General features: G+C 44.8%; 1 protein-coding gene across 4 annotated transcripts in view; it reads right to left on the bottom strand.

The window, feature by feature from the left end:
* The window catches only part of ST7 (suppression of tumorigenicity 7), a 133610-nt gene that overhangs the window by 80086 nt on the left and 26549 nt on the right, over positions 1-26975 (bottom strand). The window contains exons 1-2 of one of the 4 annotated variants that reach the window (XM_019612437.1): positions 25353-25390; positions 23867-23952 (exon numbers count right to left, since the gene is read on the bottom strand). The exons of 1 other annotated variant lie outside the window; for it this stretch is intronic. In XM_019612437.1, coding sequence (XP_019467982.1) covers positions 23867-23952; positions 25353-25375 — 109 coding nt within the window. In that variant the 5' untranslated portion in view covers positions 25376-25390. Of the gene's footprint in view, positions 1-7600; positions 7778-14116; positions 14480-23866; positions 23953-25352; positions 25391-26975 lie in introns of those variants that run through there. 2 more of the 4 variants (XM_003201976.4, XM_019612450.2) reach the window with 2 other exon arrangements.

The raw sequence follows: 26975 nt of genomic DNA on the forward strand, positions 1-26975 counted from the left end.
TAAAGCCATTATTCCTTGTTCCCAGTAAATTCCCTAATAAAGAGGTCCCCTCCATCTTTCCTGCAGATTCCCTTTGGGTATTAGAAGGTTGTAATGAGGTCTCCCCAGATCCTTCTCTCCCAACTGATGGAACATTCTCCTAACTCTCTCAGTCTGTATTCGTTGGAGAGGTGCTCCAGCGCTCTGATCATCCTTGACCAGGCTCTCCTGTGAATCCACTCTAACAGCTCCATGTCCTTCTAAAGCTGTGGGCCCTAGAGTCAAACGCAGCACTCCAAGTGTCATTTTCAGAGTTGTGCAATTTGCTGGGAAAATTAGGGGAGAAAACATAGGTAGCTCTGACAATACGTTCCCAATATATATTCTGAAAACACAAGATCTTCAGAGCAAAAGGAAAAGTACCCATCAGTAAAATCTCTGCGGGGCCAAACTGCTGATACTAAGTGGGTAAATAGGTTTCACTCAGAAATCTGAGTTCTGAACCAAAATGCCCATGAAGCAGCTGGAAACTGCAGAAGATCAAATCAAAAAGCAGAGACATTCAGCTATTTTCTTTTACTACAAGATGCTGACAGATCTATAGTGAGCAATGAATTGAATGGGATCTTACAGTAGATGCAGCTGAGAGGGGAGGCATTGCTAAGAAGTACATAAATGCATTTGCTGTACTCACTTGTTCATTAGAGAATGAGAAGGGGGAAAAAGGATGCAAATTAAATAGAAATGCCTCATATTGACAGGAGCTGAAAATAACACAGCAGCACATAGGGACTGGTACTCAGTTTTACTGCTAACATCAGTACTAGATGGCTATCAAGATTAGGAGCAAGCCAGGCTAATGCAAAGCAGCACCAGGCAATTTCTCCTTTCCCCTATTGCTACTCCATCACAGTTCTGCTCCTTCCTGCTAACTACACCGTTTGCTCCCATCCCACTATCAATTCATTTTATAAACGGCAGGCTGCACTGATCCGTGCACAAGATTACAGATTGGGCTTGTGCCCGTTTTGTTACAGCACAGATTGCTTCCAGTATCGCAAAGGGAGCCATCTGGGAGGAAGAGCAAATGCTCGGCTTTCTAATTGGTGCTTTCAGTAAAATAGAGCACAGTCAGGATTGACAGACCTAGAGAAAACAACAAAAGCAGCCATCATGAAGTGAGGGAAGGAAAAAGGAGCCTGCCTACACTCCAGGCTCTGAAAAGATCTGGAAATAAATAAGATTCGTGACAACCCTCTGCACACTGGATAGTCTTTGGTATCACTGATTCTCCACCCCAATTCAAGAGGCACTGCCTGATTTTCCCAGCTCAAGCAGGACCAGGGGCACTGGCTTCATGGACATGATTAACTCTTGTTCCCACAGCTGGATAACAACATGTACTACAGCAAAACTATGATCATCTTCTCTTCTGGATATTAGAGTAAAAGGATACCAATGTCTTGATTGCAATTTCTAAAATTACCTCATTTAACTAAAATCACTTCAGTAGCATTTCTAGATTCTCTTTCTCAGTTTTACAATTCAGAGATGTCTTCTGATTTCTTTATAGGAATTAATGAAGAGCAGGGAGGACTCCACCATCAAACCTATTCATATCTGTCTCTCCTACTGCTTCTCTTCACATCACAGAATCACAGAATGATTTGGTTTGGAAGGGACCTTTAAACTGTCTAGTTCCAACTCCCCTGCTACAGGCAGGGATACCTCCCACTAGACCAGGTTGCTCAAAGCTCCATCTAGCCTGGCCTTGAATGCTTGCAGGGAGGGGGCATTCACAACCTCTCTGGATGTGTTCCATTGTCTCACCACCCTCGCAGTAAAGAATTTCATCCTAATGTCTAGTCTAAATTTGTCCTCTTCCAATTTAAAACCATTTCCCTTGATCCTGTCACTACATGCCCTTACAAGAAGTCCCTCCCCAGCTTTCCTGTAGGCCCCTTTCAGGTACTGGCAGGCGGTATAAGGCTCCTCCGGAGCCTTGTCTTCTCCCTGCTGAAGAGCCCCAATTCTCTCAGCATGACTCCGTAGAGGAGATGCTCCAGCCCTCTGATAATCCTCGAGGCTCTCCTCTGGACCCTCTCCAATAACTCCATGTCCTTCTAGTGTTTGGGGCTGAAGGCCAGGATGCAATGGTCCAGGTGGGGTCTCATAAGAGCAGAGCAGAGGGGCAGAACCACCTCCGTCTTCCTGCTGGTCACACTTCTCTTGATACGACTCAGGATACAGTTGGCCATTCTGCAAGGGCTGAAGCATACACTGCTGGCTCATGTTGATCTTTAATCAACCAATACTTTTAAAGCCTACTCCTCAGGGCTACTCTCAAGCCATTCTCTGCTCAACCTGTATTTGTGCTTGGGATTTCCCTGACCCAGGTGCAGAACCTTGCACTTGGACTTCATGGAGTTGGCAAAGGCCCACCTCTCAAGGCTGTCCAGGTCTCTCTGGACAACGTCCCTTCCCTCTAGCGTGTGAACTGCACCTCTTAGCTTGGTGCATGCTGGGAGTGCACTCAATCCCACTGTCCATGTCATCTACAAAGATGTTAAACAGCACCAGCCTCAGCACTGACCCCTGAGGAACACCACTCGCCACTGGCCTCCACGTGGATGATACACTTGGACATTTACATACTTACATACAAAAAAAATGGACACACAGTTTGAGAATTCCAGGATCTTCCATGTTTTAAGACTTCCTTCTCTCCTCTAGCTCATCACACTTCCCAGATTTAGCTGCTCAAGAAGTAAGTTGACCCAGCCTCCTCCTTCAAGTTTCCAACTGTTCTTCAGTTTATTTCAACCTCCACAGATGAACCATCTAGCCAAAACCTGATTTTGCAACAGTTCACACAGTACACACCATATTCTATTTCTGTTTTTGTAAAAATCTCAAAACCAACTGAAGTTTAATTGTTAGATCCAAACTAGAATATAGCTAGCAGGGCACTTGGTGTAAAGACAAGCTTTTATACCACCATGGGCAATGGCTTAAATGCTGAACTATTGCAGATAATGACGTCATAAATTTAAGAAGGCTTTGCCCACCTCATGCTCTCACTGCTAATGCTCAGCCACTGTGGATCAATAAAACATACCCAGGCCTCCCTACAAGCCAGCATTTTAGGGAAGCATGGCCAAATTTATTGGCAGAGCAATTAAAAGCCAGCAGCCATTTTTTTGGTGTGTTCCAAAAATGCAACATCGGCTTTGCAGAAACACTACCATAGGGCTGATAGCATGACAACAACATCAAAGAAAACAAAGTTACTCCTGTGTTACGTTTAGAAACTGCAGCTCCTCTTCTGCAGATGTGAACTTCAAACCCCTTATCAAAGTTTATTCTCATGCATGTTAAGAAGCCTGAGATGGGCGCCCAGGGAGGTGGCTGAGTCGCCATCCCTGGAGGTGTACAAGAAATGCTTAATTGCTATACAGAGGGACATGGTTTAGTGGAGTTACAGTGGTGGTGGGTGGACAGTTGGACTGGGTGATCTTTGAGTTCTTTTCCAACCTTGCTAAACTATGACTACGACAAACAAAATGATATTTCAGGTTCCTGAAAGCTACAAAAAGCATTATGATAGATATTAAAGCAAAAACAAGAAATCACCTCATCATTTTTACAGAAATACTACTTTAAAGTACTTTTTGACCTGTCTGAACTCACATTTTTATGCAATGTATTTCACAGACATTCTATTTTCTAAGAAAGTTTACTACAATTAACCTTAAACTTGAACGTTGTTAAGTCAGGGTAGTCCTACTTGAGAATCTGTGTAGTTTGGGGTTTTTTTTGGTGCAAGCTTAATTAACCTTGCTTTTAAAAAATCACAATTTTATTTAAATCTGAGACAGGACATTTACAGATAAACCTTCTAAGGAATCACCTACAATTTCTGAGAAGAGTATTCACAGAAAATCTCATCCATCAGTCTCAGCTCTTAAGAGCCCCGAATAAAAGGCTTTGACATCTATTTGGGGTAAGTCTTTCACTTGGTACCACATTGACATGGTGTTCCCAAAGAGAAGGGGAACAGCTGCAAATGGACAATGCTGAGACTTGGCTGCAGTGACTCCTACCATATGCCAACTGCTGTTGGCTTAGTTTTGGACATCAGACTCCTGCAATAACTGATGTGAAATCAATTAAAGAGGGGCAATCAGATAAAAGTTCAGTTCCCTTGGGCTCAGGTATGAGTCCCTGGAAAAATCAACTTTATAAAGAAAAAGGAAGCTAACTCTACTTTGGCTCATAGTTCCAATCTCCTTGCAAAAGAATGAAAGCAAATTTAATGCTGGAAAACTAGGTATGGTACCAGGGTACTGAATTTCCAGTTCCAGAAGGGAAGAAGTGAGAGCATAGCTTCATGGCAGCAATATAGGCTATATAGAGAGATGGCTTCAGACTCTTCCTTCGCTTAGGAAAAAGTTGTCTTCTCAGCTTTGGTTACTCAGCCTGTTTTACAATGTTTGATTTACAAAGAAGGCAGTTACCATTTTTACTCACAACAGCTTACAAAGTAATATATATATACATATATATAATACATATATAAATAAAAACTTTCTGAACACCTCTGCCCACAGTTAGATTGTTCAGTGACATGTGAAGAAATGCTGAAGCAGCTGAGGTTGTTCAGCCTGGAGAAGAGAAGGCTCTGTGGAGACTTCACTGCGGCTTTCCAGTACCTCAAGGGGGCTTATAAACAGTGAGACTGACATGGGCAGATAATGACAGGACAAGGAGGAGTGGTTTTAAATTAAAAGAGAAGAGATTTAGATTAGATATTAGGGGGAAATTCTTTACTCAGAGGGCGGTGAGGCAGTGGCACAGCTGCCCATGGAAGCTGTGGATGCCCCATCCCTGGAGGCACTCAAGGCCAGGTTAAATGGAGCCCTGGGCAGCCTGAGCTGGGGGGTCGCAGCGCTGCCCATGGCATGGGGCTCGGGCTGAGTGGTCTTTAAGGTCCCCTTCAACTCAAGTCATTCTATGACAAAGCCACGTCTTTCTTTCTAGTATAAATCAAATCAGAATTATAGTACAACTTGTCAGTGAGAAGAAGGAGAACAGCTGAAAATGCAGATTTCTAAAATAATATTTTTCTGAAATAACTGAGAACATGCATTTACTGTTAGACTGCAGACATGAGCTGCTGCAAGCTGAACCTCGCTGTGCAAGGGCAGTGACTGCACTGACAGCCTGGATTACAGACGCACAATGCTTTGTACCCCCAGGGAAGTGTGGATGTTCAAGGGAATACTATTGAGGGTGGCAAGCCCCAACATGTGTGTTTTCTTTTTGTCCTTTTGCATAGTTCTGTGTGACTATCTATATGCACTTTATTTTATGCAAGGATTAACTGAACATTGCTAGAGACATACAAACAAGACAAAGCAAAACTAAACGCCAGACACGTAGCTCAAAACTCCTGCAGCACAGGGCACTGATCTGGAATCTACAGCTTCATTCATCGCTGAAATGCAGCCAAGACCCACAGAGACTGTAAGTCATTAGCATAAATGCAATGCCCCAAAACAACCAACCTGATGTCTGTTCACATCAGAACGGGTCACTGCAGGCTGTGATTCACAATGTCCACAGCAAGAGCACCTTCTGTGGCATGCAGGTATACCCTAGCATAGTAATACATATGAATACTTATGTACAACATAATATAGTATATAAATACTGAGATGGCTCCTGGGCAGGTGATTAAATCTCCTGATCATTGCAGCTATTGTACTCCTAGGCAGGGCAACATGCAGTAGCCCCACTATAGCATGGCTATAGTGGCAACTGTAAATGATATTAAAGATGATGCTACAGAATCACAGAATTATGTGGGTTGGAAGGGACCTCCTGAAATTACTTAGTTCAACTCTCTGCTACAGCAGGTTCCCTACAGCAGGGTGCACAGAAAAGCATCCAGGTGGATTCTGAATATCTTCGAAGAAAGAGACTCCACAGCTTCTCTTCTGGGCAGCCTACGACAGTGCTCTGTCATCCACACAGTAAAAGAGTTCTTTCTCGTGTTCAGATGGAACTCCTGTGTTCCAGTTTGCCCCTTGTGCAGTCACTGTGCATCACTAAAAAGAGCCTGACCCCACCTACTTGATTCCTGCCTTTCAGATATGTTTGAGTTCCCCTCAGTCTTCTCTAAGCTGGACAGTCCCAGGTCTCTCAGCCTTTCCTCATAAGGAGGTTCTCCAGGCCCCTTATCATCCTTGTGACCCTCTGCTGGATTCTCTCCAGTAGTTCCCCATCTTTCATGAACTGGGGATCCCAGAACTGGACACTACTCCAGATGTGGCCCCACCACAGCATAGTAGAGGGGAAGGATCACCTCCCTCAACCTGCTAACCATGCTCTTTTTAATGCACCACAGCACAAGGGCACACTGCTGGCTCACAGCCAACGTGTCAGCCATCAGGACATCCAGGTCCTTCTCTGCAGTGTTCCCATTCAGCAGCAGCTCCTTTCATCTCCTAAAACTGTACTGTTGCACGTGGTTATGTCTCCTCTGGTGTAGAACTCTGCACTTGCCCTTGTTGAACCTCATCATTTTCCTCTCTGCCGAACTTCTCAGCCTCTCCAGGTCTCACTGAGTGGCAGCACAGCCTTCTGGCATGGCAGCCACTCCTCCCAGCCTTGTACTATCATCAATTTGCTGAGCATGCATGCTATCTTATCCCTTCATACCTATGTCTTATCTTACACGCTTGAGGATTCCTTCATCCTGGTGCTGTCTCCTTGTACTGTCATTACATTCTAGCTGAGGCCTGAGGCCTCAGAATGAACTCACTAGTAAGTCAGGAGTATGCTCCTGTTTTACGGTCACTGAAACCACATTTCTGGACTGTTAAAAAGGACACTATATTCCCCTATTTCCCTCATACAATCTGAATGCATGAAGTCTCTCAATGCATGGGAGGTTTCCTGGGGGAACTTCCACTCCTGAATGAGAGCCCTGCAGCTCAGATCTTGCTGCTTTTTATCTGGCTGCTTATTTCCACCACTTGGAGCTTTTTTTCCATCCATCTGCAGAGGCAGACTGATTATCACGCTCTGTTCATAATAATAACAGCTTATCTGCAGTTATCACTGTGGAACCACGCAAGCAGAGAATAACCAGGCTGATACATGCTGTTGAGCTACAGGAACACTTCCCCCAGCTTAGTTAACCCTCTCACAGACCTTGCCCTCCACCAACTGCCTATGAAATTTCTAGGCCGTTTTAGATGAACTGTTTGGCTTCATTTCTTTCTGGATGTCAAAGCACTGTATAGGATCTTCACACAAGTTTCTTTACCAGATAATTCTGCATTTATGATGCAGTGTATTCCCTCTGATTATTTAAATCAAAGCATGAAAGCATTTTATCAGCAGATGGATAATTTGAATTGGGTTATTGCATCTACGCAAACACAGCAGCATGGTTTGCTACCACCAAGAAGTCTGGGATGCCTTGCTAGAGCCTGCAATGAAGGCAGCTGCCAAGAGAAAAGGTTAGTGAGGACATCAGCTTCCATATTCATCTCTTGTGCATGATAAATACACCTTTTTAGCATGTTTCAGTATTGCTAATAATAACACTTACTTGTATTTTAATTTATGACCAGTGGTATTTTCCTTGTGCTAAGTTTGCTCAGAATCGGTGTGACTGAGTATTGGACAGCCAGTGATTCATGCACTTCAGGTTCTGCTTGGGATGCTGCTGTCTGCTTATGGTAGTTTTCCCTGATCTTGCAGCAGTGATCTTAAACGTGGAGTCAGCTGCCATTTTCTGTGCTCCACAGAGCTGCAATGTATGTGTCATAATCCACTTTCCAGTTGTGATCTCATAATAAGGTCCCTTGCTATTTTTTAAGATGCAGAGAACATATAAAGTGAAAAATATGCAATCTCCTTTTTCTACTACCCCCATCCAGGAACTTTAAAGGATCCGAGTGAGTACATTTTCCTTCTGCTGCACTTTCATAAGTACAACTCATCAACATCAAGAACACAACCTCTTAAAATTCCTTGATGCACCACAAGATGGGCTTTTCCACAGGCAGATGAGTGCAGCAGGAAAGGTACACTCACAGCAGCCTTCCAAGACTCAGTTCTAGCAGCAACATGGAAGCCAGCATTTGCTGGTGTGATGACAGACATGAAATCACATTCTCACTGTATGTGCAAAATCATTGGGCTAACGAGTAGCATGCTAAAGATGAGAGGCAAAAGGAGATGGACAATCTTTATATTGTCATCTTCAAAACCTCCCTGAGCATCTTAGGCTACAGACCTTCTGAGTACAAATTACATTCTTTCATTTCAGAGCTCATTCACATCACTCTCATCCCTTCCCTGCCCGGCCAATCCCTTAGAAAAGCTATTTAAGGACTGTACAAATGTGGAAAGTCCCCACTAAACTACATATTTCTCATAAAAGCTTGCTGGTTTTGCACATTTTCATTCTGAGCTCCTGTTTCTGGCTCAACCACTGTCTGTCTGAGGGCCATTCCATATCCTTCACTTCCCTGCACTGAGGAAAGACCTTCTCAGCCACCATATTTCTTGAAGGAAGTCATACACAAGTGACTTTAATTTTGCATCACTGCCCAAGAGTCTCACAAGAATTACCCTTCTGATTTTCATGTACTGTTTGAAATACTCAATATAACTCAAGATGCCAAATCAAAATGAAATCCACAAACAGCTTTAGGAACTCCTAAAATACTTTCCATACAATGCTAAAAGCAGTGGCACATTTCTTGGCCTAGGCAAAATGTGGGTCCACACAGCATCCTGGTTTCTGAGCATCATCATTTGATCTCTTAGCAGAGGCTTCTCGTTGGCCAAACATAACACAGCCAGCCAATTTTCCACTGAGCTACACTGGATTCTGGATGTTTTTCTCTGTCATTTTACATCTTTATTCCCTATTACAGTGGCTCAATGTCCTATCCTTTATAATAGTGAACATAATGGCATTTCTAAGCCTCTTTCAGTCCTTGCTATAGATAGCGACCTTCATATGAAAGGGTCTAAATACTGGTGTTTTAGCAGTGCTTTAACAAACAGAAAAGATATATGTTGATCCTGAAACTTGGAATACTCCATCTCCCCGAATTTACAATGCTCTTTTCTTCACTGCACTTCATAGACCTTCCCTGGTGCTTCAGTAATCAGCAGGCGATTCTAGCTCAGATGGAAACAAAAGATAGACTGTTCTGCAAATAAGTTTTTAGTGTGGCACTGACATTAGTTATCCCAAAAATCACCTCAAACTCCAGTGCTTCTACTCTGGCTCACTGCAGTTCCCCACTGCACATACTGCACTTCCTATCTGGGTCACGTGGCTCAAAGGGACTCTAATAGCCTTTCAACTGTCCTTGGGCTTAAAGATTTATCCTTATTTCTGGTTCTGTAAATCAAACTGGTCACAGCTGAAGCTCATTTTGATCTCCCATCATTTTGCAAACACGTGGATGGATAGAGATGGTATAGTATCTATATAATATCTATATAATCCACTGAGATGGATGTAACCTGAAGATCAGTCCTGGTCTGAAGGAGGTGCTAGTCCCTCCAATAAAAATTATTCTATGATTTCTATATTTAATCTAAAAAAACGCTTATCACTTTTAGCAATCACGGGCCTCTCTGCTGACCATAGCTTAGGATTTTAGCTATGGCAAGGATCAACTGTAATGAGACAATATGAGGGGAAGAAAGATGGTACTCCATTCAGTGCCTGCACTTTCAGATCTCCTGCCAGTTCCAGAAACTCACCTATGGACACAGCTGCAGCACTGGTTAGAATCACACTCAGAACCTTCTATCAGATATTAGCGAACTCAAAACGGATGAGACACAAAAGGTGATTCAGGGCTACAAGAACCAGAAGGTCTCAGATTGTCAAATGAGTGTGTCAAATCTAGCCTGCAAGATGTGTCCATTAACCCCAGCAACACACAGTTAAACTTCTCAAACAGCTGCACGCTTGAAAACAGCTCAACACAGTGAATTGGCACTGTCAGAGGAGAAAGCTGAATTGAGCTTCCAGCCCTCCTGAGCAAACACACAGCCAAGTGCTTCAAGACAGCACCTTGGGCAGCTAATGAAGTAACACAGCAATGGAGTTTACATAAACTACAGACCTTCTCTTATTTCAGGGTTATTATTTTTTTAAAAGCCTTTATTAAAACAAAATAGTGACAATTCAATAAGTATTTAAAATACCTTGTAAAGCAGAAGGGGGAGACTGCTTTTCCCTCCAAATATCTTGAAGTCTCACTGTCGAATTTGTCAAATTTACTACAACTCCTACAATCTCAATCCCTTTCATAATCCAGGTTTACTCTGGTATTTGAAGCTGCTGTAGCTCAGCCAGTCTCTTTGACCTGATTCTGCAATCTTTCCACAGCCCTAACTGATGGGAGATCAAGACAAGCTCCCCTGGCTGGGGAGCAGCCAGAATCTCAACAATCAAATCTTTTTGTTTGAATTAATGAATTTCTGTAGCCTCTCTTCTACATAAAATCGCCTAAGAAACCAGTGCAACATCACTGTGAACTTACTGCTGTGTTGCTGGCAATTCAGGATGGCAGTGGGCTATTTGTGATTAAGAACGGAGCCTTCTGGCAGTTTGGTGGAGCCCACCCTCCCCAGGGCAGCTGCCCCAGCAGAGTTTCAACAGCTCCACGGTCCCACCCTCCTTTGGACCACTGCACATCTGACCACCGAACAAAGCAGCCTGAGGAGCTTACATGGTCACAGCTGACTAGCTGAAGCAGTGGTTGATTCTGGCTGGCTCTCCTGAGGGTTGGGATGGTGAAAGGATGCAGGTACTCCGGCCCAGGACAGCAGCACCCATGCCCATCACACAGTACAGCTTTGGAGCTGGGTCCCAGGCACCCTACTTGCTAATGAACTGAAGACTTCAGCTTCGTTCTAGTACTTGGGCATCTTCACAGAGTGCCTCTTTTAAGGTAGAAGAAATTGTTCTTAATAACCAGCACTACAGTTTCTCATTTCTCTGTTGCTAACTGCTGCTCTTATGTAGTTTTACAAGACCCTATATGCTATAAAATCAATTATCTTGGTGCAACCTTTTCCATTTAATGCATTCTGGCTGGGAGTTTGGAAAAAAAAAATATAGCCCAGGAACAATAACACTGAAGGACAGAGCAGAAAAGAGTATAAGTGGGCAGGGCATCCCTTTCCACACAGAATGGCTGAGGTTGGTAGGGACCTGTGGCCCAACACCTGCTCCAGCAGGGACACCCAGAACAGGTTGCCCAGAACCATGACCAGGAGGCTTTAAACATCTCCAAGGAGACCGCGCAGCCTCTGGGCAACCTGTGCCAGTGCTCCACCACCTGCAGCACCACACCAAAGTGCTGCTTCCACATGTTCAGAGGGAACCAGGCTGTGCCTGCTGCCTCCTGCCCTGACACGGGGCATCACTGACAAGAGTTTGGCTCGCACAGAGCCAGCTCTCTCAGCTTCATCACTGGAGATGCTCCAAGTCCCTTCCTCATCTTAGTGGCCATTACACAGATTCTTTCCAGTATGTCCACTGCAGCCTTCAGCCACCCATTTTCCCAAGGACAGCACCTCACATACCAGCCTCCCTCTTCATAAGCTGCATGAGCTCCGAACCACAGCCTGCCCCATTCCTTTACATCGCACCGAGAGCTCCAGCTGAGCCACATCACCCCAGCCTCTCCCAGCTGCTGTGCCTGACAGCGTGCTGCGTGGAAGAGGTCAGGACAAAAGCACCAAGGATGAACAATTTCCAGCACACGTGTTCCCCGTGGGGATGACAAAGAGGGCACGTGACTGATGGAAAGCACTGAGCATGGCCACACGGGAGCTGCCGCGCTGCAGCCCAGCTCCCTGCAGACAGCTCTGCGTTGCCCTTTCCCAGCTCGCAGCGTGCCGCAGGGCTGGCATCTGCTAGCACAGCACGTCCCAGCTCCCCGCCACACCACCGTGCCCCATGTTTGTCTTTCCTAGCGCCCAGGCAGTGATAAGCGCTTCTGCACTGCCCTTCTCGTGCTGTTAGAAGGAAAAAGCAAAAGCAGAACTGCGGAGTGTTTGACGTTTGAAGTATCTGTGTCACTGAGCGACAGAGTTCCTAATCGATTCCTAAATACTACGTGTAAGCGAGCAGGATGAACAAACTGCAATCTGCTCATTTTGTGCTCTTTGAACAGCTGTGGAAACAGCTCCTGTAGGATTTTAAAGGAACAGAGAAAGCTGAATTTTATGAATTTATTTTAGCACTGTGAAAGTCTACCTGGTGGACCCAGCACAATTCTGGCAGGACTGAAATATTAAGAACCAGATGGCTGCACTGATCATCCAGCAACGGGAACATGAAGGCAGGAGCAGAGAGGAGGCCAAAAAACCCTCAGTTTGACTCCACTTTGATCAGAAGAATTCCCATTCAATTTTCTTTCTCTGAACTCAGACCACCGGTTCCTGGACCAAGCAGCAACGATCAGGGCACTGCCAGTAGCACAGAGCCCCTCCAGTGCCAGGTCCCTGCTCTGTGCCCCAGCTGAGCATGGAGGTACATTTGGACAAGGGCAGGGCACAGCCTAGGTCAGATCTTCCACAACTGCTTGCACTGCACTGTACCTGAGGTGAATGAACACTGCTGGACCACCCCCAGGAAGCTGACAATGACTGTACACGCTCCCATCCCCTAAATCTATAGGCATGGGAGTCATGGAAACAGGCAGTTAGCACGCTGGTGGCTGCATCCAGATGTGTCAGGCAAACCATTTAATGGTGCACGTCATGAAACAAGAGAGCAGCATGGAAATGAACACCCAGTACTCCTGACTTCCCAAGTTTGCAGCATGTGTTGCCTGCAGGAGGGCAGGTGCAGGACCGACTGTACTTCACCGCACACTCATACGCAGTGTGCACAGGCACACACCTCCCCATACACACAGGCTGTGTTGTATCAATACGGCCACAACATCAACAGGCGCAGCCACAGCACTGGGTATTTCTGCTCGCACTCCATCGACCCAGAGCTTCAAGCATGTTTAGTGCAACACATGAAAAACCATTCTAAAGCAGACAGGAACTAGGCACAGGTTTTTCTGCCCGACCGTGGCCAGGCACTGCATGGCAGAGGGAGCAGCCGCCCATCCCCAGCCCAGCCTCGCACCAGGAGTGGGTCCCCAGGGCTCCCCACGCTCTCACGGCTGCCTGGCAGCAGCTGAGCTGCAGAGCAGCCCCAGCCCAGTGGTGTGGGGATGCAGCAACACCGCCTGCAGGGAAGATGCTCTGCTTTGTGCCAGGGTCGGTTTGCAATGCACGGTGTTATCTGGGCATGAAGTACAGTGCCGCATTTTTCAGCCTGTGGATAATCACAGATAAGACAGGTCCCCCCCACTGCTGCACCAACACCACCACTTCCACCCAAACCCTGGGCTGCATCCACGGCCAGGTTTGCAGGGAACCGACTGCAGCTCCCACTGAAGAAAAGCTCCTTGTTTTCCAAGGCATGTGTCTGTGTTGCTGTTACATGGCAAGCTCAGCTATGATTTTCCAGCACAGAGATCAGGAAAAAACAACAAAAAACCGAATAAACAATGCCATTTTTTTGGATTTTTCACCCATTTAGACATTTAGAACCACTTCTACTATTAAGCATTCCACTCAACTGATTTAATTCTGGATTCTCCAGACACAGGAAGGATCCCAAGACAGTCTCCCTGCTCCCAGAAACAGAACCAAAGACAACGAGACCATCTTTTCTGTCAGATTAAGCCTTCCCTCCCATCTTCAGCCCATCTCACGCTGCCGCAATCTCAGCCCCTCAATGTACCATCCATGCAGTGCGTTCACCAGAGCACTCACAACCAAGGACCATCAGATGAGCTTATCAATTAGGACGAGCTTATCAATTAGCACTTCCAAGGAGGCTGCCTTTTCCCCTTGGTGCTCTGGCAGCCCGCAGCCGGGACGCAGCCACACGGAGGGGATGCCACCCTCCTGCATCTCCCGTCCCTTTGTAAGCCCGCTGGCACCGCGGCGCGCAGCAAACAATACCACCGGCCCTGTTCAAACAGAAAGAGGATGCAAGCAGGATGCGTTTACTTACATGAGGATTCAGTGCCAAACATGGCTGGCCCCAGATGCTGCTATTTTAAAAAGGAGAGAAGAAAGAGTGGAAGACAGAGGGAGTGTATGAGAGCAGGGATGAGACCGCTACACAGCAGGGGTCATGAAGGCAGACAATGCAGTCCGAGCTATCCAAGCTGCCAGACCCTCCTCTCCTCTCTCCTCCTCTCCCCTCCTCTGCTCCACGCTGCAGACAGCTCTGCGTGCCCCCAGAGCGAAGGTCCTTCTTCGGGCAGCCAAAGGCAGGAGCCTCTGTGTTAAATCCAAGAGATAAGGGAAGGCCGGCGTCGCTCCCGCGAGAGCAGCGGGCAGAGATAGGTAGCGGACACCAGATACTGCAATCCCCAGCCCTGCTCTCGGTAAGACAATAGCATAGCTCATGCATACACTGGATGACGTCAGGACACTGCAAAGACTGACTGCTGCTAACCAGAGGCTCGGAGGGGGCTCGGATGGAGCGCAGCAATTCAGATGGGGATTCCTTTGTCACAAAATACAAAAGACAAAGAAGCAGACGTCTATCTCCTTCCCCGATGATAAACCCCCCGACCTGCGCCTTTAACTCTAACTGAAATATCTGCTATCAATTCACACTTCTCTGCTCAGCTGCACGAGATGCAAAGTGCTTCTTTGCAAACACATCATGCAGAGTAAATTCCGGGGACAAATGTCCAAGTCAATGCCATTTACGGCATTTTCAATATACAATAATCACAAATTATTGCTAACGCTCTTCATTATCTTTCCTTCAAAGAGAAATGAAAACCCTGAGCCAATCTGCACTTCAAAAACCCCCTTCACGTGGCACTAGCCAGCTATCTCATTTATTTAAACCTATTATCAGAACACAGTGTAGCAGTGCTCTAACCATAGTGAATAAATTACATTAAAAGAAGAAAAAACCCCAAATCACACTGCTATCAGCGATAAAAAAGCATCCTAGCAACGAAAGAACCATTTTAATTCTTTCTTTATTCCTTTAAGCCATCCAGATTTAGTGTTTCTTAGCCTCTGCAAGTGCATTTTTTTGCTGTATTTTTTCGCATATTGAGCATATTTTTTCTGATATTCGGCAATTTCAAAATGTTAAACTGTAGAAACAAAGGCTTCAGCTGACTCCTTCCAATCCCACTGCAGACAAAAGGCACTTCCATGCCTTGCACTGGCAGGAGCAGCAAAGCAGTAAGCTGATGTGCAGAAGCTTGCAGATATCAGGGGTCATCTCTCAGCACGGCAGTCCAAATGGGGCACAATGAGGAGTTTTTAATGAGTCTTGCCGAGCAAGTACATGCAGCTATAACCATGGCAAAGACAGAAAAGCGCTGCCAGTGGCCAATAAGAAAGGAAATAGATGCAAGTCCATTAAGCAAAGCACTTAAAGAAAGGCTACCCCCTATTTCTGATCTTTTGCAGTTTACCCATTACCAAATGCTCCCACCGCTCTGTTTGCAAGGGTTTTTGTGTTGTTTGCAGAATGCACCATGTCACTGTGATAAGCAGGCAGGGAGAATGGGTAATAGCTAACCGTGGAGGCACCTTCCATTGGAACATCTCAACACACTCAAATAATTGGGGAACTGCAAGCCACCGGCAGATGCTGCTGCCCTAAGAGCACACTGGGAAACAATGCACAGATCAGAACCACGGGAACCCACTGGCATCTCTCTGCACTCAGGGAAGGGCAGTGTGGGTCCAGTGCAAGCCCAGTAATGGCAGTGTGCTCCTCCCTACAGCCCTGGGCCATAAGCAGAGCAAGGAAGGAGGACAAGAAGCTGTACCAAGCCCCATCTCCTTGCTGTACTTGTACAAAGGGTCGGGGGCAAAACACAAGGCGCTCTGAGCTCTTCTCATGGTTACCTCTGCTGGCACAGAATACTCCTTGGCTGTTTCTCCACTCAGCTCTTCAAACAGCCTGCATGTGTGCAGCACACACCCCAAGAACACTTAGTCCTACCAGGCTTCTGGAAGCATTTAACTGGAACAGAGCGATGGGAGAGGCCATACCCTGGGGTGAGACATCATCTCATAACACACTGTGCAACGGGCAACTTTTCATCTCCCCACTGACAGATGGACACCTGAGCACAGTGACTCAGATCAACCCGTAGGCAATGACTAACCAGATGTCTTCAATCTGTTCTTAAACACCTGAAGTAATGACCTGGCACTTGAAGTAATGACCTGGCTGCTGAATCGCAATTAACATTTCCAGACATAGTGTGGGCGCTCAGCACCATTAAGGCATGTCCAAATTATTCCTGCTCACAAAGCTATCAGTGGCACAGGACCACAGTTCGGCTATTCCCAGAACTGAAGCACTTATTTTGACTACTTAGGGCCAGTAACACCTCCTTTAACTGCAATAGCTTGACAAAAAGCTGTGGTGTGTGGAGGAAGCAAGCCTTCTGGCTCAGCTTTCAAGTAACCGAGGCAAGCTCACAAAGCCAACATGCCTATTACGCACCATGCCTAAGGCTCCCAGCGTCTTTAAACACCAAACACTGGAACAAAACCCCTTGTGTTAATGTACAATGGCTTAAGGATAATTTTAGTTCTTGATGAGCAAATCTGACCTTCCCACAGCATTGTTTCCAAAGAAGGTGCAAAACCTAAGGGTTGGCCAGTGACAGCCATGCAGGTGTCAGGGAGCCAGGCCCACTGCCAAGTTCTCACTGCATACGTGGCTGAAAGGCCCAAACCACCCCGACAGCACCTGGGTGAGATATTCATCATACTTCGGTTCACTAGCATTACTTTTGCCAGGTCAGTGCTTTACATTGTGGAGGAAGCAATGCTTGACAGACCTGCACCAAAATTCTTTATCAACTCTACCGAAAGCACTTACGAAATAGGTTTAATTTTACTACCTCCTGCTTTATATAACGACAACCATACAGTTAGATTAGTTGACTAGTAGAATTTAGAATTTCTATTTCCCATCCTGATTTTGCTGTTTACTCTGCAAAGAAGGGTTAACAATTTTCATCTCTTCCTATGAGAAAATCTATCTATCCTACACAGCTGTTCAGATGATGTAAACTAGCATGCAGAAAATGTCAAAGGAAATGTGCAAGAATTATCATTGTTATGATCTTCTCACAATACGCATAAGACATTGTTCAAGCATTACATTCGTTTACAATATAACTTCCATACATTTCTCTGTGAGCTAGCTATATTTAAAGCAGCAAATATATATGTGAAGTTCTCTGGTGTATATTCATATTTTCCAGAGAAAGGGATGTGCTTCTCAGCTACTAACACACTTTGAACAGATATTCCTTATTTCTCAATTTACATTACAGAGAAAGAAAGTATCTATTTTGTCAGTACGAGAGTCTAAACATTAAACAATCGCTTGACTTTTAATAAAGAAGATGAAAAATTAAATGTCAATTTTATATGGACATAAATTTCTGCTTCAGAATCACTTCTCTCAAGAAGAGTGGAGGCAGGGAAGTGCAAGCTACTAACAGAAGTAGACTCATATAGATGCTTTACTCTGATCCATTACAGTGGAAATCTTTGCTCTCTCTTGTTGCTAGAGAAACATTTCTTTTTGAGCTTAATCCCCTTTTCCATGGGAGAAACTTCAGGAAAGGAGAAGGAATCCACTGCACCTCTAAGGTGTCGGACTGAGACTGCTCTCATGAGAAATCCCACCCACCTCCACCATAGCATAACTTTCACTGTCCTCAAAGATGAATAAGGTTTGTTGGTTAAACTCTGCCTTACTCTCCAGCTACCCTGCTCTGTCAGTTTTTTTAGGATGTTACAAAATTTAAGGCAACTGACATGCTTTAAGAAACCCATGAGTGATTATGCATGTACATGCAGCAACCACTGAACTTATTTCGCCTCCACGAAAGTTAGCTCTCTCCTAAATTTAGAGGCAGGCTACCCATCACCTCCAGCTTCTCCAGGTTTTGTTGCCTCCAGCAGCAGCTGACAGCAATTATTGATCTGCGTGACACCAACTATAGCGACTTCACACCAGCAGCTCAGTTCTACCGTGCTGCTCTCACTTTTCCTTCTTAAATGGACAGAGGGAGAAAATACAATGAAAAAAAAACCTGTAGGTTGAGATCAGGACAGGGAAATCACTCACCAATAACCAATACAGGCAAATCACTCACCAATAACCAGTACAGGCAAAACATACTCAGCATGGAAAGATGAATGTGATTTATTGCCCACTGATAACAAAACAAAGCAGTCAGAACTAACACCAATCTAAAAATGCCTTCTCCCATCTATCCTCTTCTACCATCTCCCCCAGAGTGAGCTGCAGTCAGTCCATAGCACCTCATTTTTGCCCATTTCTGTCCTTCCTCAGCTGATCCATTATGGCCTTCCTATAGGTCCCAGGACTGCTCCAATGCAGCTCCACACCATGGAGCTCACCTTCCAGGCAGCTCCACACGGGTCCCCCACTTGCAGGGGTATCCACGGCCATACCTCCTTCAGGCCACAAGCACTGCCACACCATCCAGGGGAGGGCCTGCTCCTGCGTGGGCCTGTCTTGGCTGCATGGAGCTGCTGGAGCATCTTCTCCTGTCCTGAGCTCGGTGCCCGCAGGGCCACTGCTCTCTTGTTTCTCCCCCCTCTCTCCCAGCTCTGCAGCGGTTGTTCTCTGGCAGCGGCTGGGCCCTGTTGGAGCAGCTGGAGCTGCTCTGCTCTGCTCTGGCATGGGGCACTGTGGTGCTACCAACACTTTGCCACGTAAGCCCAATCACCAACAAATTACTGCAAGGCTGTTTTCCAGGCTACAGAGGATAACGGAGAGCAACGACAGCACACATCACTCAGCTGCAGGTCAGAGTTTCTATGGCCTTATTTTGCTCAACTTTTCTGGCACTTAATTAGCTCCAGTAAACATATCTGGTGAATAATTCACCAGCGTACTGGGGAGGATCTTCATTACTAGTACAATTTCACTGTGAAGAAACATCTGATATTCGTCATTTTTGGAAACAGAGGAACTCTCCCAGTGCCCAGGCCAGCAACTGAGAGCGGAGGTGCCTGGTTCCCAAGAGGCAGGACCACACCAGAAGCCAGACTGCCCAGAAACTGGGCAAGCAGCATGGTGGAAAATATCCGTGGATATCTGAGGCATTCCCTCAGTTCCCTTATTTCACTGGCACAGAAAGGAAGGAGTGAGCTGGCAGAGAAAGAAATGCCAAGGTCTCTAAACTGATTAACATACGAAGAAGAATTTAGACCAGAACGGCTTCCTGACTACAGGACTGTTTTTATTATTTTTTGCTCTTGCATTGGTTTTTCAGATATTTCTGTATAGTCCATATCATGTTTATGCAACCCCATTTCACATAATTCTTTTTCTGCAACAATTTTAGCCAACTAATGCCTCAAAAACTAAGTTTTTGGAGTATGCACACACAGAAATGACAAGAAGAAGTGAAGAATACATATTTCAATTTTCCACCGAAAATGTTCTTATGTCTGTGTTGGTCATAATCTGAGATAGAAAATCCAACTGATAGATTTCATTTTTGAAAAGAGATATGAAATGAGCCATAATAGAGCTCTGTTATATTACTGTAGTATTTTTCAACTTTAATTCCAAAAAAAAACATCTTAGCTTCAGCACTGCTCTTTACATGATTATTGCAATCTGTTTTTTTATGGGAAGCCCAGCAACTAGCAGAGAAGTGCCCTGTGCTCTGCATCCCCCAGGACGCTCTTCTGGAACGCTCTTAATGGACACAAAGCTCTGGCATTTAAGAAATGGCAGTGTACTGCACACAGAGAGCTTTATGTAAAGAATACTGCATATGAGAGAGAAGAAAAAAAAAAGAAAGAAAGGATTAGCCCAGCGCAGGCATTTAATGCTAGGGTAAGGCTGAAGCTGTGGGTGCCAGACAGGCATCTCGCTCTCTTCACATGGCTCATTGTTTGCTCCTCATTAGCGTCACTATCTTAAGGAAATCTCAAACCTTAGGCCCCCATGTTCTGCAGGTGATAAAGCCTTGAGAGCCTAGGCAATAAAAGCTAATTTTCTTCCAGTAGCCCCTGGACTATACTTGAATAGCTAGGGTCCACTGACAGAGAACAAGAGAGTAGGAAGGTACTGTCACTCCCTACAACAAATGATACAGATTCAGTCTGCCATTTTCTACAACCACTTCCCTTCCTATAATCAGTGTGAGACTGGAAAATTATGCAATATTATCTAATAAATAGCAGAATATATCTAATCTTCCGTACAGTACTGTCAAAAGATCAGGATGATGACTCACTTCTTTTTTATTTGAGTTTGCTTTCAGTTTGGTCACTTTTGTTTTAAACACAGAACAATACCCAAAAAAATATATAGACAGTTGCCAACACAGTGGGACTACCTGCTCACTGTGTGCAAACAACATTTCAAATCTAAATTAAATGCATGAGTTTTCCAATAAGATCAAGTCCCAGGCCTCAACAGAGCATGACTTCATTAAATTCTGAGAGCCAGTTTTGTCCCAAATACATTCGACTGCGTGGTGAAACAGGGCCACGGCTGTATCTGAAAAATATACCAGCAGAACACACCATCTTTTGTTATGAGCCAGGAGAGCTTGAAAGCAAAGGAAGCAACAAGTGAGCACTGTGGTTAAATCAAACACATTTCATTAAACGGCTATTTATATGCATTTTTAAAGTAGTAAAATATTAGAAGATGAAGAGTGTGTATTTTCTACATCGAGGGAAATGCCTGAAATATTTTGTGGGGTTTTTTGTTTTTCATCCTAAAATTAGGGTCATTTCCACAGATCTGTGCCAAAGGGACTGCACCTATGTAAATGCAAAAGCTTCAAATGTACGAGTGAGCAGAGGTGGATAACAAATTAAAATAGATTATAAACAAACTAACATTTTTAATGCAACTCTGAGGGATGAGAGATTAGGATTAAGGCCTATTCATAATAAACCCTGGTATCACTGCAAACTGGTATCAGTGAGAACACGTGTGCCCCAGAAAAAGAAAACACAAAAATATCCAATTTATATGCAAAAATAGTGAAACAGAGAGGTTTAGAACAGTAGTAAACACTGCCAACATAGCATTATGATCCATATTAATAATGGTGATTGATCTAATGCCAAAACTTCACAGCTAGGACTAAGTTTTGTTGTTGAGAGAGGAAGATTAAATTTAAATTAATTCTCAGTGTGAATAAACACGGGAAAAATGTTAGATTTGACTTTACAAATAGCAATTGCACATACAGGAAAAATTAAGAAGGACTTGTACGTTTACAAGGGAATACCCACAAGACAGTACAAGAAGGTGTGTGAGCTATTTAGCACAGCTTTCCGAAGGAAATAAGATTCACGTGGACATGCTGTGTGTGTGCACAAGTCCCTGCTTAATAACTGGAAGCATCATCCACGGCAACCCCACTTTGCAGAGGGGCAGGAGAAACCAAGCACCCTGCATGCTGAGTGACAGCAAGTAATTAGGTAGGGAGGAGATGACTTATAGAGGTCTCTACTGCATGAGAGAGTGCTGTGCTGGACATATATCTTGCATAAAAGAGTTAACGGTGCAACCAGGGAAAAACTTCAGAGTTTTATTCTTATTTTCCTATGTGGATATCTGCGTGCATTATGCTGGCTAAACTGACACTGCAGCCCTAATTACAATGCAGTTGTACAGTCAATTAGGAAACAAAATCCACTGGAATCCAAGCTTCATCAGTGCCACTGGGTGAACCTCCAGGCATTTAAGGATTTTGGTTTTCCCAAGGCACAAGATTTTGGTAGCGTCACAGCCTCTGGTTCCATGGGGTCCAGTCAGTTTCCAGGCACTGCAAGTCTACCAGATAGGTACATGCTTGAATAACTCAATAAGCAGAGGTTTTCTTGAAAAAGAAGAGCCTCTTGTAGGAGCTGATGAAACAATCAAAGCAGCTTTAGAACTCCCATTTGCACACACTACTGCAGGCCCAGATGTCCACCTCAGACACAGACTGCAGGCTTCAGGCCTGGACCTTGCTGCAGCAGCATCATTTGATGTACACTCAACAGCAGAATAGTAAAAACCTTCCTGGAAAGAGAATTCTCCAAACTGAAAAAGATTTTTCTGGATAAGTGTCAACCTAAGGAGCACACATCAGATGAAGAATCTTCCACCATAGTGCTTAAGCGTTGTCCCACCAGCTTTGAGGGGAAGTAGGCTCTTAAACTCGATGAACACCTTGGAAATGTTCTCGTCAACAAAAAAGCACTAGAGAAAATGTCAGGCATTTAGTCATGGTCATAGAAGACTTTCCTATATAGTTAGAGGAAAATAAGACTGGAAAGAATGGTGCCACCTGCCTTCCTCATGGCAGATCCAGCTGCACCAGCACCCTTCCTGCCAGACACCAGTCATGAAGGAGAACTGCAGAAGCTCCCAAGTCCTGCTTCATGTGGGAGCTTGCCTTTGCAAGGACTGCCTTCGTGAGGAGTTCACAGCACCTCTTGGCTCAGAGGGTTCCCTCAGCAAAAATACCCTGCTGCCAAAATACTGAGAAACTTTAGTAATTACTGCACACACCTACCTCCTGCCCAGCGATGGTCTGATACACAAACATCATAGTAGAAGCAGGACTCTAAATGGCTATGATAATTAGCAGCATGGCAATTTAGCAGCAGCTAAATGACCAGACATGAACCATACTCAAGTTTCTAAACAAACTATGGGCATCCCTATGAGCAGACTGCACTGTGCAGGTCCAGCGAACCTGCAGTTCCCTGCCAGGCCTTTGCTGTGCCATTTACTGTTGGTGCAAGGTTCCTGAGACCTGGTCCCAGCCTTCAGCATGACCGACTCACCCAAAGAGCAGGTATTTAACTGAGAGAGACACCTTCTGCTGTGTTCAGCTGCATAAATATCCATGATGCCATTGATTTAACAGTATCTCAATACTTGGAAGCACTGTGCCAAGTATATTCTCTGGCTTCAGCATCATGAAAGATTCGAGGGCCTGTGTCCGGTACTAGGTGGCAAGGAGAGTTTATCAGCTTTATCAGCTGAAGCAGGAAGCCCATGCCGAGCACAGCCTTTGCAGATACACAATGAAGATAAAATCAGCACCAGTCACTTCACCAAAGCGAAATCTCCCTGGCAATCAGACATTCCTCCTTCTGCAAGTTAAAGCACAGAGACACATTCCTTTCAAGCTGAAGGCTTTGTAGCCCTTTTCACATACTGGATTTATTTACTCAGCCTACCTCATCAGTTGTCAAACCAGACAGAAGTGTTTCAGTAGCAGAGCATGCGCATAGGACACGTCCCCCCTGCCAGCTGTAGGGTGAGTACATCGCTGCCTCAGTTCTCTATATAACAGATCAGTCTTCAGATCACTATTGGCTCTTCTTAGAACTGTGTGCTGTCAGTCAGTATTATTTACCCACTTCAGCCTCTGGCCCTGTTTACATTATAGGCAAGTAGCGTTTGACACCACTTATCCTCAGTAGAACACACTCTGGTTGTCAGCCAAAACAAATCCCCAAGCAGAAAGAACAATCTGTCCCTGAACCAGGACTGAAGTTGGTTGGCTCCCAGCACCGGGGCTGCCCCACAGGGCCCAGTAGGCACCTGCAGGGCAGGGCTTACATGTTCCATGCTTTTACATTTAAGAGAAACAGCATGAGAAATATATCCTGTGCACACAGCTTCTGAAAACTCTCAAGAGGACTGGAAGAAAATGTATTTTTAAATAATTTACATGGACTACTGTACCTTTCTTCAGCTTGCAGCAAACATCACTGGAAATACTGCACGTTGGATGAATGAGGTCCAGTATGGTCTCCTCCCTGCTCTCACATCTGTTTATAAACCAGTAAAAACAGACTTACAGGCCTTATTACTCTTCTTGTTGCTAACTATCTGCTTGATTGAAACTGAAACAAAAGGATAACTTTCTGTACACATTATAGGCAGGGAAAAGCAAATGGCTGAGTGCTTTAATAAGGATATATGATATCCAATGTCCAATTATGAGCATACAGCTTCCTCTGGGATGTGGTGCCAGTCCCAAGAAAAGACCTCAGTGGAAAGACCAACTGTGTCTTAATCATATGCTCAACATGCCCCTTATTCCAAATACCTTTTGCATGTCTGTGCAGAGGGAGTTAAGGCTCTTCTGGAACATTGTTTTCATTGTATACAATAAGTGCTTCTTGCAAAAGCAATTCTTTTTGCAAAATATTTTCTATGAAAAATAGTTCATTTTGTTCAAGTTCTGTTCTGCATTATCGATGCAAATGAAAGGAATGCATATGTGAATTTGTTTTTCATTGGCAAACTAACCCTTCACCAACTTTCATTGTCATGAAGCTAGTGTCAGTAACTTTGCTTTGCTTTAAAATAACACAGAAGATGGAAAAAAAATAATAATAAGAGAGCTGCATAGCACCGCTTGTTGAAATGTACTTATGTACTTTGGTAACTGCCCACGCTGACGCACGTCAGGTTGCTCCAGACAGACATGTGCTGCACACTCACTGTGGAGGCCAAAAGGGAATTGGAACATTTTACTTGCAGGAGCCATGGTAAGAGCTCAGCTCAGCCATAGTGTTAATTTACATGCAGTGTAAGTTACAGAGCCAGGAGATGTCTTCAAGGCAGGAGCTTTCTGAAGGGCAATTTCCTGGTTAACAAGCTAGAGTTAAAACATCTATTTTCTTTGAAATGTGCCTTTTTAATCATTCTTGTTTTTCCTTATTACTGACTACTTAAAATAGAGTGATTCACTAGTTCACAACAGGCAGCAGTAAACACAAAGGAAAAACTAATCAAACAAAAACCTGCAGGGCCAGGTGATGGATATTGTGGACAGTTCTCTTGCAAAAAGTCATGGTGAAGTGGTAAATCACCTTCTAGGGGAGACTGAAACAAGAGCAAGACAGCTGTGCCAATTCAAGCCAAAACACAAGTTAGTCCTTATTCCACCTACCCAGCTATGGCCAAGCTTGGCTCCCTGGCTGTTTGTTTGCCTTAGCTGATATCTGAAAGAGGCAACTGAGGCATGACTGACCTCCGAGGAAAACAGGACCTTCTCTTTGTGGTTTTTTTCCTCCAGTCAACGGATTAATATACAGTTAACAAATTAACTGGTCGGCAACAAACAAAACCTCATCTTCCTTAAGATACATCAATTTTAGCTCAGGCTCTACATGGAAAACCCCATTGTTTAATTTTCTTAATCAATCAAATAATTCCATACTTCTGCTGGTGGTAATGAGCCATAGTTTCATTGTTTCTGCAGCAGCCAACTATTATTTTCTGCATTTCTTAGCACAAGAAGTTCCCCAAATCAATCTCTACTAGAACTTGTTCACAATGCACTTTGGCAGCACATGGCTGTAACCCAAGGATTGTTACTTCACAATGAGCAGCCACCCTCTCACAGGCTCCTTACAGCCACCTTTGGGTACTCTCCCTCCAGAGTAGAATGTGGGGAGCCCCACTGCCTGGAGACGGATCTGGGAACACCAAACAGCCACTGACTACCCACGCATACAAAGTGTTTAATGGAGCACAGTTACTAGTGACTCACAGCAATCTGCCACCTCTGCCAATCCCGGAGGTCATGGAGTTCCCGTTTATTCCAGTGCAAAACCAGCTCTTTATAGGAGGCATATCTTGACCTAGAATACTATTACTGCAGCAAATGATGTGCTCATGATCTATCTAGCTAAATGTATGGCCTTTGGTCACTTCTGTATCCCACACCAACAGTTCTAATGTTCTCCAAATAGTCAGAGCTCAGTCCTTGGATAAAATAATCCTTGGATATCAACAGATTACATATGTAAAATATTCCTTTAAGATAGTTTTTGTATGAAATATAGAACACCATTTTTCAGTTCAAAGATGGCTGAAGTAATTTCTGAGAAGAGCATGAAAAGAAACTGAAGATTCTCTAGTTTTAAAGATGCAGTTTAACAACAAAGGCCCCACAAAGGTGATCTAGTGCAGTCTTTGAATTCTCATTGTAGAAGGTGAGCACACAGGGCACTTTTCACTCATTCTGTTTTGCCTTTCTATTTATGAATGGGTTTTGCAATGAATTTGCTGGCTTCAAGCTGGTAGCGTGGCTTTTACCCCTTTCCAACTCTCATTTAATTGCTCCTACTGTCATAAAGAAACCACTTCTCTTTCTGCTTCCATCCCACACCTCTCACACCCTTCCTACATCCTGCACAGATGATCAGAAGAGGTAGCCAGCAGAGCACTGTGAGCCTCCCACCATCTCCTACACCTACAGCTGCCAGCCTGGTAAGAGCTTCCCCACATTGCCAATACTATCTGAAAGGTTCACACCCTACCAGAAGGAGCTGGGTTGTCAAACGCCAAACCACAGTGCACTTCTGCAGCAATACATGTCAGCTCTCCCATATGGTGAGCACCGGTCCTTTCCACAGGCATGAGTGATACTTTGCAAAAGTTTTCCTCCTCACACTCTTACTCCTCACTGATTTCTAGTCCAGACACATTTTCTCTGACCAAGGGAAAGAAACTGATAATTCAAGGGAAGGGGCACATGCACTCAAGGTCTAGAGAACCTTGATCAAGCCCCATCACTCACCCTAGCCCCAAGATCACTCCATGAGCGTTCTTGTACACCTCAAAGCCCACCTCCCCCGTCCCAGAGCCTAGTCACTCCAGCACTTAGTCAGCCCCATTTTCTGGCACAGACACAATGCTGCTGCCCTGTCCTTGTTTGAATCCCACAGCACACCCCAAATTCCAATGGCAACGGGAACTGGCTATCTCCTATGGGTTGCCACATCCAGCCAAACCCACCCTGTTAGCTGGTTCTACCTCTTTAAAAAAAGAAAGAAAG

The sequence above is a fragment of the Meleagris gallopavo genome, chromosome 1 (genome assembly GCF_000146605.3).
Source record: "Meleagris gallopavo isolate NT-WF06-2002-E0010 breed Aviagen turkey brand Nicholas breeding stock chromosome 1, Turkey_5.1, whole genome shotgun sequence".
NCBI lineage: Eukaryota > Metazoa > Chordata > Aves > Galliformes > Phasianidae > Meleagris > Meleagris gallopavo.